This window comes from Neolamprologus brichardi, chromosome 17, assembly GCF_056152115.1.
Source record: "Neolamprologus brichardi isolate AB-2024 chromosome 17, ASM5615211v1, whole genome shotgun sequence".
In the NCBI taxonomy this organism is placed as follows: Eukaryota; Metazoa; Chordata; class Actinopteri; order Cichliformes; family Cichlidae; genus Neolamprologus; species Neolamprologus brichardi.
The window spans coordinates 2,494,084-2,507,868 of NC_142120.1; the positions used below are offsets into that span (position 1 = coordinate 2,494,084).

General features: G+C 44.2%; 1 protein-coding gene across 1 annotated transcript; it reads left to right on the top strand.

The window, feature by feature from the left end:
• The first annotated feature begins 369 nt into the window (after window positions 1–369).
• ivns1abpa (influenza virus NS1A binding protein a) lies at window positions 370–12,731 on the top strand. Its single transcript, XM_006799700.2, has 15 exons — window positions 370–566; window positions 5,118–5,407; window positions 5,607–5,741; window positions 5,970–6,139; window positions 6,225–6,300; window positions 6,404–6,577; window positions 7,760–7,885; window positions 9,299–9,409; window positions 9,919–10,060; window positions 10,154–10,378; window positions 10,544–10,665; window positions 10,868–10,994; window positions 11,073–11,204; window positions 11,290–11,463; window positions 11,548–12,731. The coding sequence occupies exons 3-15, from the start codon at window positions 5,631–5,633 to the stop codon at window positions 11,808–11,810; spliced, it is 1,953 nt and encodes a 650-aa protein (XP_006799763.1). The 5' UTR covers window positions 370–566; window positions 5,118–5,407; window positions 5,607–5,630; the 3' UTR covers window positions 11,811–12,731.
• The last annotated feature ends 1,054 nt before the right edge of the window (window positions 12,732–13,785 follow it).

Consider the following 13,785-nt stretch of genomic DNA (forward strand, 5'->3'; position numbering starts at 1 on the left):
GTGATTCAATTTTGAGGAAATTTTATTAACAAAGGTCATCATCTCCATAGCAACCACACTCTGAAAAGTTGCTTAGAAACACCTTAAACGCAACAGTTAATTATAATCGAGGAATGAGCCTTTTTAAAAGAGTTTTTAGGACTAGTTATTAAAGAAATATTAAACTGAAAAATTTTCATGAATAAATTAATAACGAATAAATAAAATAAAAATAAATAAAACCGTCTTTCTCAAAGTGTTTCTAATAATCCACCGCGCTTCGCTACAACCTGGATTTCATCATTTTCAGAGTGGGCGTTAAGGACCGCCCACTCTCGGTGACGCGGGGGGCGGAGTGGCGGTTCTCGGGAGCGCGCGTTCTCATTTTAGCGCTGCCCGGCCATTCTGGCACAGAGACAGTCGAAGTTTGACTGTGTGTTGACGGTCCTTTACTGAGGAAGAAAAGACCTACCGTTTGCTCCACACGCCGTGCCTGTAGCCGCTTTGCGTCTTTTCTCCAGCTCGACTCCACCAAGTCTGAATTCGCATTAAATATGTCTCATATCATTTGTTATCAAACGCCTCAGGTAAGACTGTTCTCTCTCTTAAAAACGATTCAGAGATGAACTGATGTTGCTTGATGGCTTCGACGTGTTAACGCGTGGGGAAGCCGTTGTATGGGTTATTGGGCACTAGCACGGCCGTAAAACAGCTGTTAGATGTGTATTTTGGAGCTTAAGATAAATGGTAATTTTCGCATTTATCGGAATTGTTCGACAACTGCTGAAAATGCCGCGCAATGCTCCCTCGTAGCGGAGAGTCGCGGACAATTTACCCCAGCTGCAGCTTTCAGGTTAGCGTTACTGATGACTGCAATAAGCTAACACTGACCGGTAACATAAGAGTATTGTTATTTTAGATGTAATTACTGAATAAAACACAGAATCTGAATTTACTGCTGGTGTAGCTGCCCCGTGGTTACCGAGCTAGGAAGCAGGTTGCTAGCTTAAAAAAAGGCTAACATGCGCTTCCCTCGGATCCATCTCTCCGTGACTTCCTAGCTGTTCATTCCACCTGCATGCCCATGCCTAGGTCGCGTAAATGCAGAGGTATTTGTATCATCTGCCTTTGTAGTCTTTGGAGAAAAAAAATCGATTTAACCTAATCTGGTACTTTAGGGCGGGGGGGAGGGTCGTCCCTTTCCTGACTCAGTTTCCGGTGGCGGGATTGTATTTAGAGTGGCTATATGACTTCTGGATCATCGCCAGACATCATGGCCCTGGTGGTGGTTTCCTCTCGCTAGAGGGAAGAAGAAAGGGGGTTATTGAATGGCACTGCATAATAGCGACGAGACAAACATACGTACTTTAAATCAAATTGCAAGATTTACCCTTCGAGAAATGGTAGGGTGGGACACGCTGTCCTTTACTGACCCTCCATGTAGTTTAGCCACATTGTGTGGGCTGTGACCAGTCTTGCCACAGTACTGATGCCCCATTTTTGCCACTGGGGCTTATTGATTACCCTTGATCATTTGGCATTCATTGGCTGCATGCTGCCTAACGCCATGGTAGTATTTGACCTACTGTGCTGTTAATCGGTTTCTGAAGCTAACAGTCACGTGGAAAATTCCCTAGTAACACACTGATTTAATGAAAGGGCTAAAAATAAACATTTAACGGGTTCCTTAATGTATGTCCAGTATGTGGTAAATGGAGTGTGTGCGTATATATGCAGTCTGATCAGTTGTGCTCACAGGCATTAGTACTTTTATTTGCAGACGTGTTATTTTAATAAGATGGCCAGTAGTTGACTTGGGGAGGGGGTTGGTTGGCTCCTTACATGCATTTGACGGCCTCCTCATCTTGTAGCTTATTGGAATGGATTTCAACTACAGACATGTTCCAGCGTAGGAAGGACTGTTTTAATAAGCTACAGAGGCAGCTGGGTGTATAGTGCTTTTTGTTATTGTTGTTCACCCTTATTAGATTCCCCTTGCGACGTGTTACAGGCGGTAAATTTCCACACGGTGAAAACTGGGTGTAATATTAAGCAGTGCCTCTTTTCACCACAAGAGGGCTGCCTAACAAGCATTAATTGTTCAGCTTTCCTACCAGCATTCTTTGTGCCTGTCTAATCAGATGGAAAAACGGAGAGAGGATCCATTCAGAGCTGTCCTCTGTGACAAAGTTGTGAACAGTGTCACTCTTTCTCTTCCAGGCTATTGTTCTCCCTCCTTTGTTTAGTGGCTTTCAAGCCTGCCTGTAGAACAGCATTTGAAGCTCATCAACCATGCGCCCCGACCCCCCCCTTCTTATTTTACTGCTTGCTCAGTGTCTGATGTGATACAAGTTTTGATTCAAAGGACAGCCACAGGCAACAATTTCATACATATTCTGTTAAGCCTGAGACAATAAACATTTACTGGTTCCCAGAATAACTGTGTCATTGGTTTAAAATGATCCAAATACACCAGGTCCTTGTGTCAGGAAAGCTGGGTTTAAGGTGGAAACTCTGTTAAAGAACTATCTGGAAAGTTGAAGGTGTGGTTTTTGGCTGCCAGAGTTTTGCGTAAAGTGCTTGGTGGGAAAAAGGGAAGGGAAACGAGGCAATATGCCAGTGTGGAGGACCCAGGCCTGTGGAGGAGTTCACAGCATTTGTTCCTTCTCGGGGAGTCTTCTGCCAGATGTTGCGTAACGACTCAAAAATAGGTCAGCGTACCCTCCGTCCACACGCAGACGTGCTGAATTATAGCTTTCTGTGCCAGTCTCGCTGTGCGTGCTGTTCATTGCATTGTAAAAAGCCTATTTTCTAGAATGTGCCACCGAGCTTTGCTTTTTTCAGTGTGTGCTTTGGCACACATTATTGGCAGGTTCACATATTTGCCAATGAGCTCTTTCCCAAAAACAAAACAGTTGCGCAACATGGCACATCTTGATGCTTTCTGGCTTTAATTTTTATACTGCACGCAAGTAGCATCACTCCAGCACTTGCAAAAAAATAAAGCCAGTAGTGACTGACAAGTAATGTAATGCTTTTTCAGGGAAATGCATTAATTTTTAATCATTATTATTTTTTTAAATCATGATCATTTTGTCCCTCAGACTTGAATTGTCCCAATTTATTCATGTCCCTTTGTGGGTTGCAGTGGAGGTAAAGAAACTGTTTGATACAGCCTGAAGCACAGTAATCCCTTCTTAGAATAGATCCTCCTTCCATTACTTGGTTATAAAACTGCTAACAGTATGGTTATGAGTTTAGTAGGTCACTGGATTTGAGTACTTTGACTTTGTTGATCTGGCGCAGTACATGTGTGTACTTGCTCTGCGAGTGTGATTGTAAATGATATCGGATAGAAGTTTAAGATTCATGTATTCATACTGTTTTTATTGATCCTTTTCTAATGTTGCAGTAAAAACAAACATGCACTTTATTCAAAGTTAGCTGGAAAACATGTTTTTAAAAAGCAGAGTACAAATGAATCGTTTTCTCTCCTTTTTGTTCCTTTATTACAAATGTGTCATTCACACGTGACCTTGGCTTGGAAAGAATGTGTTTGTTTCCTCTGAACTATCTGACAGCGGATAACATGGTTGTTATTTCAGCAGCGGCTTACAAAGACCATGCTGTTTGTCTGCCTCATTGTCAGTCTGGTCTTTTGCTGTGTCTTTATCGGGTTAGCAGTGAAGTCAAACGTAGAACAGCTGTATTTTAGCTGGGTGTCTGAAAAGGGCACACGGTCAAAATGCTTCCTAGAGTGTGTCTTTTTTGAGAGTAGGGCTGCAGTAATCTGCTATGGGAGTTTGTAGTAACTGAGACAGGTGCACTGCATGTGTACCACTTAGTTAGGTTGACACCTTTTTAAATGAGTTCATTCTGCATGCAAGTTGGAGTCTTGTACAAACTGAGGGTGCACCAAATGCCTTGCCATTTGGTGCACCTGCCGTGGTCTGTCTTGTCCTCTCTCCCCATGTGATTTATTTATGTTTACTGAGCTTCAGTCTGCAGGTGGTACAATGGTGAGTTGGTTAGCCACAGGATTGGACCAGCTGTGTTTACTTCTGTGAAAATCTTTTTGTTAAACTGAGATAATCTTGTGTTTCGGGGTCAGTTTAGGTATCCCTCTGCTTTACTTTTTGGTGAAGTCTAAATTTGTTTTTTAGTATTGGATCGAAATGTCTGAGGGGGAGGATCTTTACTAGGTCAGTGGTTGTTGATCAATGGTCATGAGAATTTGCATAATTAAGATTAAGGAACTGAGCTCCCAGCTCATTGTTCCTTCAGTGGGCTGGTTTTAGTCGTTATGCAAATGTACTGTTTATAAGATTGAAACCTGCAGTCAGCTGAGACTGAAGAAGTCACTTGGATGATGATGAAACGTTTCTCCCACAAAACGCTACGTCCAGGTGAACAGAATCAACTTTTGGAGATTTACTAGGTGTGATGTGATTTGTAGGTGGGGTTGTGCACTAGGGTTACATGTATATGCTGTATTTGCTGTACAGTGTCCTTGGGTGTTCTGAAGGGCGCTATTTTTAAATAAAATGTATTATTATTGTTGTTATTATATGAAGCTTCACATGTCACAAGTCGTTTCCTCCTGCATTTTTCTTATAGGTCAGTGCCTGATTATAAAGGTTCCTATAGGGAGGAGCTAGCTGAGTAGGCCTGTCATATAACATAGAGCTGATGGAGCCTTGCCTCGGAGAGAAGGGGAGATGAAGCTGAAGACATGAGATGGATTAAATGGTCTTGCTTGGTCTTATCAGCAGGTGTGGAGATTTAAAGAGCCAAAGGGAGTGTTGCAAGGGAGGAGTATATGGTGCTTGGCTACCAGTGCTGCAGGCTCCATGCTTTACAGGATATTGGCATAACAGTTTCTTAAACGTGATGGGATTGACTGGTCTGATTGATCTTTTATTGAATTTTGTAAGCAGTCTTGTGACTATTGAGGAAAACTGAGCTCTGCTACATGGTTGTTTGTTTCCAAAGAGAAGGGACTGCAGCGCTCACTTTCTTACCACGTGGAACTGACTCATGCTCACATTGCCTGAATGCCAAGAACATGCAGTATCCATTTAAAAACTAAGCAAGAACATAACTCCCTGTTTTCCTTCTCCTTTTTTCCCCCCATGCAGGTTATAATGTGCAACAAACACAGAATAAGTACTACTCTATAGCCAACGGGATACCAAGGACTCGATTGCAGTCGCTTCAAGCCTGATAGTTTGTCCTTGTGGCTGCTTCCCCTCTCCATTCTGCTCAGTGGTCAGCTGGCATTTCTTCTGACAACTTCCCATCCCTCTCCCTGGGTGAAGAAGACTTAGTTCTCACAGCGATCTTAGTCTGCTTTGCCTGGTGCCTACGTTTGTTTCCTGTTCTGCTCTCAGCAGTGGTGCTTCCCTGGATTTGAATTATTCTCTATTAGGTAAGACAACCACTAATGCAAGGATTATAATTGACAGTGCACGTTGCAGACGCCTAATCCTAATCCCGTGTAGTCGTCAATGAAATAAGCCAGCGTTTATGATCCTGCACCTGAAAGCATGTCTCACACTGCAGAAGATATTCATTAGTGCTTGACTAAATGCATATTTTTTTTTTGTTCTCTTTTCTTTTTTCTTTAGATAATTTGTCAAAATTTTTCCAAGATGATTCAAAACGGTTATTTGATCTTTGAGGATGAAAGTTTCCTGGACTCTACCGTGGCCAAAATGAACGCCCTGAGGAAAAACGGGCAGTTCTGTGACGTTAGGCTGCAGGTATGGTTTATTGCAGAAACACTTGCATGGTCCGTTGCACATTCTCAGAAAAGCCACCGAGTTATTCTGTCTCTAGAGGACAAATGACCACTTACTCCACCGATTAACCTTTAAATACATGTTGTAAAAAAACTCAATTGCTTTTCATTTTAACTTTATTAGTGATCTTTTATGCATTTCCCCCCCCCGATCCTGATTGAGTGACCCTTCTTTCTCTTTATTGCCCAGGTGTGTGGTCACGAACTCATGGCCCACCGTGCAGTTCTGGCTTGCTGCAGTCCCTACCTGTTTGAGATCTTTAACAGTGACATCGAGTCTCACGGAGTCTCGCATGTCACTTTTGAGGACTTGGACCCAGAGGCTGTGGAGATCTTGCTAAACTACGCCTATACTGCCCAGTCAGTAGCAACTCTGACCTTTGACCCTTACGCCCATCTCTTTATGATTCTTAACCTTAACGACTTTGCATTTTCTGTGTGATAGACTCAAGGCAGACAAGGAGCTGGTCAAGGAAGTTTACTCTGCAGCCAAAAGGTTTAAAATGGAGCGAGTCAAACAGGTATGTTTTTCCTCATCGGCCCCATTCGTCACAATTTTCTCCCCCATCATCCTTAAAGGTTATTTCCTCAGTTATTAATCCCAATATGTTCCGCTCACTTCAGATTTGTGGCGACTACCTGCTGTCTAAGTTGGATTCCCAGAATGCCATCTCCTTTCGAAACTTCGCCAGCTCCATGGGAGATGCTAGATTTTTGTCCCAGGTAGATGCCTTCATCCAAGACCATCTACTGGAAGTGTCTGAACAGGAGGACTTCCTTAAACTTCCCCGCCTTAAGGTACTGGCATAAAGGATCACACATGTAGTTAAATATTTAAGTATTTATTGACTGTTTATTTAAGTGCATTTGAGCCATTCTGTAATAGAGGTGGAAGTCACCATACATCCCACGATACGATATTATTGCAATTTTTTAAAATATTTTGCGATATTCAGATTCTGTACATAAAGGTAAACTTTATCAATATTCATTTTCTCTAATATCAAAGTCTCACACTCAGTCTTTCTCTCATTTCAGTTTGATTGTTGACAAACTGAACGGTTTGTATTACAGTCTAGTCCAACTTAACTGAATCAACCATCTGGTACAATTATAGCTATTCTGAACTATGCAGTTTATGAAAACTATGCAGCCCCTTCAGCAACTGAAGAATTTGAAAGTAAATTAAAACAAAATATAATTTTGCATTAAATAAATTTTTTTAAACTTAATTAAAATAAAACATGTCTTAAATTAAAATAAGTAAACTGTCATGTTTATTGCTGCCATAAAACAAGTTAAACACATTTGGACAGTGAAGGAATGTCAGGATTCTTGCTCAGAAAAAGGATCAACATGCTCTGAAGTCAGAGCACAAAAACCTTTTTGTAACAAAATATCGATTTCTGCTGTCCCTGTATCCATACATTATTAGCAAACAAAATATCACCATGCTACACAGTATCCATTTTTTCCCCACCCCTACTCTGTAACGATGAAGTGATACATTGTAAGTCTTATGTCTCTGTAGCTACAGTTAGTGAAATAACTCAGGATTAAGGTTTACATTTATGCCTTTCTGACTCTAACGCAAGATTAACGATACTTACAGTATGAGTGTGTGCCCTTTAATCATTACACTCAAACCCTGTTGAGTGTGGGGGACGTGAAGCACAGCAGGCTAACGTTTTTGTTCATACTGGACTGAATTAACCCCGTGGTTGAGTCAAAACGAGCCTCTCCACTTTTGTAAGGTTGGAATATAAACCTGCAGGTGATTTCCTTTATTGTAGGATTGCATTATGCTGAGAGCAGAGCTGAAATTGGCATTTTAAACAAACTAATGGCAAAATGCTAATCATTCAGTAAGATGAGGTTCCCAGCTACCCAGGCAGGTCGTGGTATTCATTTCCTGTAACGTGCTCGCTTCATTTCTGCCGTGCACGCCTCCCGTTTCACCTCCTCGCTCTGTGTTTACAGTTGGAGGTAATGCTAGAAGACAACCTCACACTGCCCAGCAATGGCAAGCTCTACTCGAAGGTTCTCAACTGGGTGCAGCGTAGCCTGTGGGAGAACGGTGACCATCTGGAACGACTGATGGAGGAGGTCAGTATCCGGGCGTGCCGTCTCAGCTCTCGTACTAATCTGCATTCTTGCCTTCCCCCCTTCCCCTCCCTCTTAACTCCTCCTGTTTTTGACATTAAGACGTCATTAGGAGGCTGAAGTAGAAATGGCATGCCATTTTCATGCTGTTCTATCAGCATTGTTCTTTTTTTGTTCCCTCTGATTTGTTGGAGTGTTTGCAGTAAGAAACTCTGTACCCCTGAACCCTACTACAAATTAGAGGTGAGCCCAAAAGAGCTGCTGTCTGCTCTTGTCTTTATATTTTTGGTTTGTTTGTTTTTCCAATATTCTCTTTTGGGTATGTGGTTGGATTACATGCAACCCCACCTGAGTATTACGGTGCTCCTCTCCTCCTATGAACACACACACACTCAAAGGTCTGAGCCTTGATTCTGATTTTTCACTTTTTGCTATCTGAACAGGTGCACGTTTGTTGCTGCAGCACTAACAGGCGCTCCTCCCCGTTGATTTATATCTCCTGTAGGTTTATTAGCAGCAGCAGGAGACCAGACTGAGGAGCCAGGACTGAGCCACCAGGGTAATGAGTCAGAGAAAAGGGAGGGAGGAGAGGAGCACAACTGCCCCTCAGCAGCTTCTCTTTGCAGCCAAACAACACTGTGTCCCCATCTGTCCATGGCATACATGCACATGAATCCCATTTCCACATTTATCAGAACACACGGTTCATCATCTCCCTTGCAAGCGATACATGCAGTTGAATACCCCGTTCCTGCACATAAATTCATGTTAAACTTTCCTAAAACACACACACATCAATCCTTTGCCTTTTTTATTTTTTATTCGCCCTAAACACGGGCAGCTGAGTGACTCCAGCAGCTCCGACAGAATACATCTGACTGCTCGCGTCTCCTGGTGGATTTAATCTGTTATGTCCCAGCAAAGTTGTTTTACCTGCACTGTTGTTAGGCATCTGGATTTGCCTGCCCGTTGTGGCTGCTGTCACGGTAACGACTTCAACTAGAGGCTGAATTTTGAAGCAGCTGATGTGGGAAGTGTGCCACACGCAGCTCCTCTTCTTCATTCTTCACAGAAGATCTTTCCAGATGGAGCTTCGCATTTTATTATTTCTTTTTTTTACCAACTCTGTTCATAGATGGAAATTAAGGAGACGCTCTGTCACATTCGGCCGATATCTTCTTGCGCTTGAACGCCTAACACACTCTGGTGCTGGTGGTATGTGTGTCTTTAAAGGAAGCCTTTCTATTCAAACAGCAGAAGATCCAGGTCTCTGTCCCTCCCCCCCCTCTCCTCTTTACAGCACTGCCTCTCCTCCCCCTTCTTTTTTTTTTTTTTCCCCCTCCCCCTTATAAGGGGCTCTCAGTGTGTTGCCATGGAGACAGCCACATGGGTGTGTTGTTCCTGTTTGTCTTTCAGGTGCAAACGCTGTACTACTCACCTGACCATAAGCTGGTGGATGGAGGGCTGGTGATTGAGGGGCACAGTGAGGTGTTTGGTGGCGAGGAGGACCACCTTCAGTTTGTGCAGGTACTCAACAGCTTGTGCCTGGCTTCACCGCCTCTACCACACTTTGCTTGGCAGCGTGCGGCATACAGCTTGTGCCTGACCATGCATCAAAGAACTACATGGTCCCTTTCTGGCTAAAAGTCTATATGGCTCATTTGTACCATAATTTAGCCACAATGTAAGAGCTAATGTAACGTAGAACATGACCCGGCAGTGCTGTTGAGCACATGTTAAAACCGCATTGTGTTTATTAAGCTAATCTCAGCCAGCTGAGTGTGGACAGTTGCCGTTTCAGGTTTTTATCGGCCTCCTTTAAATTGTGCCGTGGTCTGACGCTGCTGTAGTAGCTGCTGTAGCTGGCTTCAGATACGGGGAGGTGAGATTTCGGTACTTGCTCCGGCAAGATCACGCTACGTCTACGTTAGAGCAGCTGGATCACAGAGTAGGCTGGGATGGAATTGGTTGGCGTTGGCCACTGTTGGGGCCTGTGGTGCAAGCTTGGTTTCTGTAGCTGCAATATACTCTTGCAGAAGAAACCTGTACGGGAGAGCGACCAGCGACAGATGAGCTGCAGCTCTTCAGGAAGCCTGTCTCCCTCCAACCAAGCAGCAAACGCCCCAAAGCAGACCGCCAGGAGAGAGTGGAAATACATCGCCTCTGAGAAGACCGCAAGTAAGTGTGCAATCAGAAAGAACTTCCCTTTGCTTGTGGCGTTTATTCCACCCAAACTTTTTGTTGCCTAACCATCCCTCATCTTCCTCCTAGACAACAACTACTTGTGTCTGGCTGTGCTGGACGGCGTGCTGTGTGTGATCTTCTTGCACGGTCGCAACAGCCCTCAGACGTCTCCCTCTGCCACTCCCTGCTTGATGAAGAGCCTCAGCTTCGAGGCCCAGCCAGAAGAGCTCGAAGAGCAACCGCTCTCACCCATGCATTATGCTCGCTCCGGCCTGGGCACCGCAGCCTTGAATGGAAAATTCATCGCAGCAGGTTGGCAAATCATCCATTAGCCTTACTGCTTTCTCTTTCGGTGGGGGTGTATTTGTAGGTTATAGTGCAGCACGGACAGACGTTGTTCTCACTGGACATGTAGGCTTTGCACTGATTAATGTTTTGAGTTTATATTGACTGTGGTGCCTCTTTGTGTTCCTGCAGGCGGCTACAACAGAGAGGAGTGTCTGAGGACTGTCGAGTGTTACGACCCCAAGGAGGACCGCTGGACTTTCATCGCACCCATGCGGACTCCGAGGGCTCGTTTCCAGATGGCTGTGCTCATGGTAGTTTTAGCATTTATTTGTCAGCTTTATTTGTTCTGGATTACAGTGAGATTTTAGCGTAGCTGCACCTGTTCAAACTGGATTAGTCCTGTTTAAGTATTTCTCTGCTCCTCTTGTTCAAATATATTTGTTACATTTCTGTTCGTTGGCACTTGATGTTGCAAAAATTGGAAGTGTGAAAGGGTCTAATGACCTGTTGCAGGGTCAGCTTTACGTGATTGGAGGTTCAAACGGACATTCTGATGAGCTGAGCTGTGGGGAGAAATACGATCCTCGCACTGATGAGTGGACTCAAGTACCAGAGCTGAGGACGAATCGCTGCAACGCAGGTCGGTCCACTGTGCATGCATGTCATTTTTTTCCACGTCTAGAAAAAATGTCTGACTCATCGCTATCGTCTCTTAAAGGCGTCTGCTCCTTGAACAACAAACTCTATGTTGTGGGAGGGTCGGATCCCTGCGGGCAGAAGGGTCTGAAGAACTGTGACGCTTTTGACCCTGTGGCCAAAACCTGGACCAACTGTGCCTCCCTCAACATCAGTGTGTACCCACCGTGGATTTTGTGACTTTTTTGCAGCCTAAGGTGAGACGAAAAGCTGTATTCATTGAGCGAATATGATTTCAGGGAGGCACCAGGCAGCAGTGTGCGAGTTGGACGGCTTCATGTACGCGATCGGAGGGGCGGAGTCGTGGAATTGCCTGAACACCGTGGAGCGCTACAACCCCGAGAACAACACCTGGACTCTGATAGGTTCCATGAATGTGGCTCGCAGAGGGGCCGCCGTTGCCGTTCACGCAGGTGAGTCCACAGATACGAAAACCTTTCAGACTGAAGCGCTCTTGGTCAGACTTCGCTGACGTTGGCGTCTCTGGCTCTCGATAGGCAAACTGTTTGTTGTCGGCGGCTTCGACGGCACCCACGCTCTCCGCTGCGTGGAGATGTACGACCCCGCCCGCAACGATTGGAAGATGCTGGGCAGCATGACATCGTCTCGCAGCAACGCAGGCGTGGCCATGCTGGGCGACACCATCTACGCCGTGGGCGGCTTCGACGGAAACGAGTTCCTTAACACGGTGGAGGTATACAACCCCGAGACGGACGAGTGGTACGACTGCGCCAAAGCCCCGTCTCCCCTCTCCGACTGAAGAGGGAAGACCGGGAGGAGGGAGAGCAGGGATCGGAGTTTCAGTGCTTCACCTATTTTTTTATTTTTCCCCAAACTAACAGGCTTAGTGACGTAATCGTGTTTCGTGATGATCTGTGTGTATGAGCGGATACGTGTGGGGGTGGGGGGACGTTGGGCGAGGGGTCTTCAGTGAAGATCGACTTATATGTAGGGGGGTGGGGGGGGGTTGTTGCCCAAAGCAACATGACGCCTTTGCATATTGCATACAATGGTTTTTGTGCTGTATATATTTAGTTTCTTCCTCATTTCTGTCACATGCCAACACATTTAGTGCTTCTTTTTCCTCCTTACATTTCAAAGGTTCGTCACCTTTGAGGTTTCACAGAAGCGTTCGACTTTTGGTTACTTAAAAGGTGTATGGAGTGGTGATGTTTTCATTTAAGAATATTTCTGTTGGGGGAAATGTAATTTTGCTCACACATTTAAAGGTCAGTAGTTTGAAGCCTTACTCAAAAGTGCGAGTAGATAAACACCTATCATGGCTTTTTGTGTCATTTTAAACCAGCTGGATTGCTTTTTGGATCTTAAACGATGGCCTTTTTTTATATTTTTTTATACACTGCTGATTTACCAGTTTAAAAATAAATAAAAAAAATAGTAGTAGTAGCAGAGAGCTTCAGTCATTGAATCTAACCAGTGCCAGATTTAGTTGCATTCACGTGCACACACCACACACGCACAAACCATGCTTCTGCTAACTACGTTTTTGTTTTTGTGACTTAAGAAATTGATGTATGTAGACATGCAGTTTACTAAAAATCTTTTTTTTTTTTCCGTCTTGGGTTTTAAAGTGTCAGGCATTGGCAGATTCTTCTGGAAGGATTGTTAGAGCAAGAAAATGACCACATTTGTAACATTTCTTAATAAATCATTTAAACCAGATTCTTTTGGCGTGGTGTCATGATTTGAGATGAATCATCAGTTTGCAAATTCTGACATTAATCAACTAATTAACACAAAGTATCGCTCGATAACAGATCGTATCGTTTCTAAGTCGTGACTCGGCTCTAACTTTTGCTGCCACCTCCTCTTCCTCTAGTTCTGCTCCTGAGTAATTGCTGCGTCCTGTTCACTGCTAAGCTTTCACTGCCACCGTTTTCCACAGTGACTACCACACTGAGCCAGTTTTTTTCCCTCCCAAGTGTCTTTTAGTGGAGATTATGCTAAGCTGGCTAACAGACATCAGCAGGAAGGGATGACGACAGTCATTCTGGATAGTGGAAGTGTTGAAAGAGGACTGCGTGACCTCATATCACTGCCTGCTGGAGCTGGTTTAATCCCTGCCCTGCACTCAATTCACAACTTGGTCACTGGTAACCTGTGTGGCCGTACCTGACAGTGTGGGGTAAATGGGCTAGCATAAGTATGTGTGGCTGTACACTTTGCTCTTGCATTGTAAAGTGGGATCATGACTAAAGAGCTGAGAGCATCGACATGTGTTGAAGCATTTTAAACTCTTACCTGAAAATTACAATAATAACTTTGATACAAAGTTTTTCTTTCAGTCATTTTCTAATTATGTCACTGTAGGTCACAGCGAGGTCCCTAAACAGCTACACGAGTTTAAATGTATATTAAAATGCTCTCTACATTTTTCTAAATGAGTAAGCTGAGACAGGAAGTTGGGGTCCTCATTACCCGTCCTTTCACCATCTTCCACCTCTCCCTGCATGGTGTCTGATGCTTCAGCCTCTCCTTGTGTCACGCTACCAGCAGGTGTATTCTAAGCCTGTCTGCTGGCATCGCAGGCATATAATCCCCTTAGTCACCCTTCACACACACGCATGACCACGCTCGGGCTGACGATCACAGCAGCGCTCTGCACATGCGAACGCTACCTCGGTAAAGAAAACGTGACGCGTCTCTTTAGTGATTCAAAACCAAGCAACAGGAAACAAACTGCATATAAAAGATGTTATTTACTTGTCAATTTA

Bases quoted from the DNA above. Each gene is read 5' to 3' on its own strand.
- ivns1abpa (XM_006799700.2), top strand. From the start codon at position 5,631: ATGATTCAAAACGGTTATTTGATCTTTGAGGATGAAAGTTTCCTGGAC. The intron at 7,886-9,298 runs GTCAGTATCCGG...TTTGTCTTTCAG, and splicing joins TGGAACGACTGATGGAGGAG to GTGCAAACGCTGTACTACTC. The intron at 10,666-10,867 runs GTAGTTTTAGCA...GACCTGTTGCAG, and splicing joins TCCAGATGGCTGTGCTCATG to GGTCAGCTTTACGTGATTGG.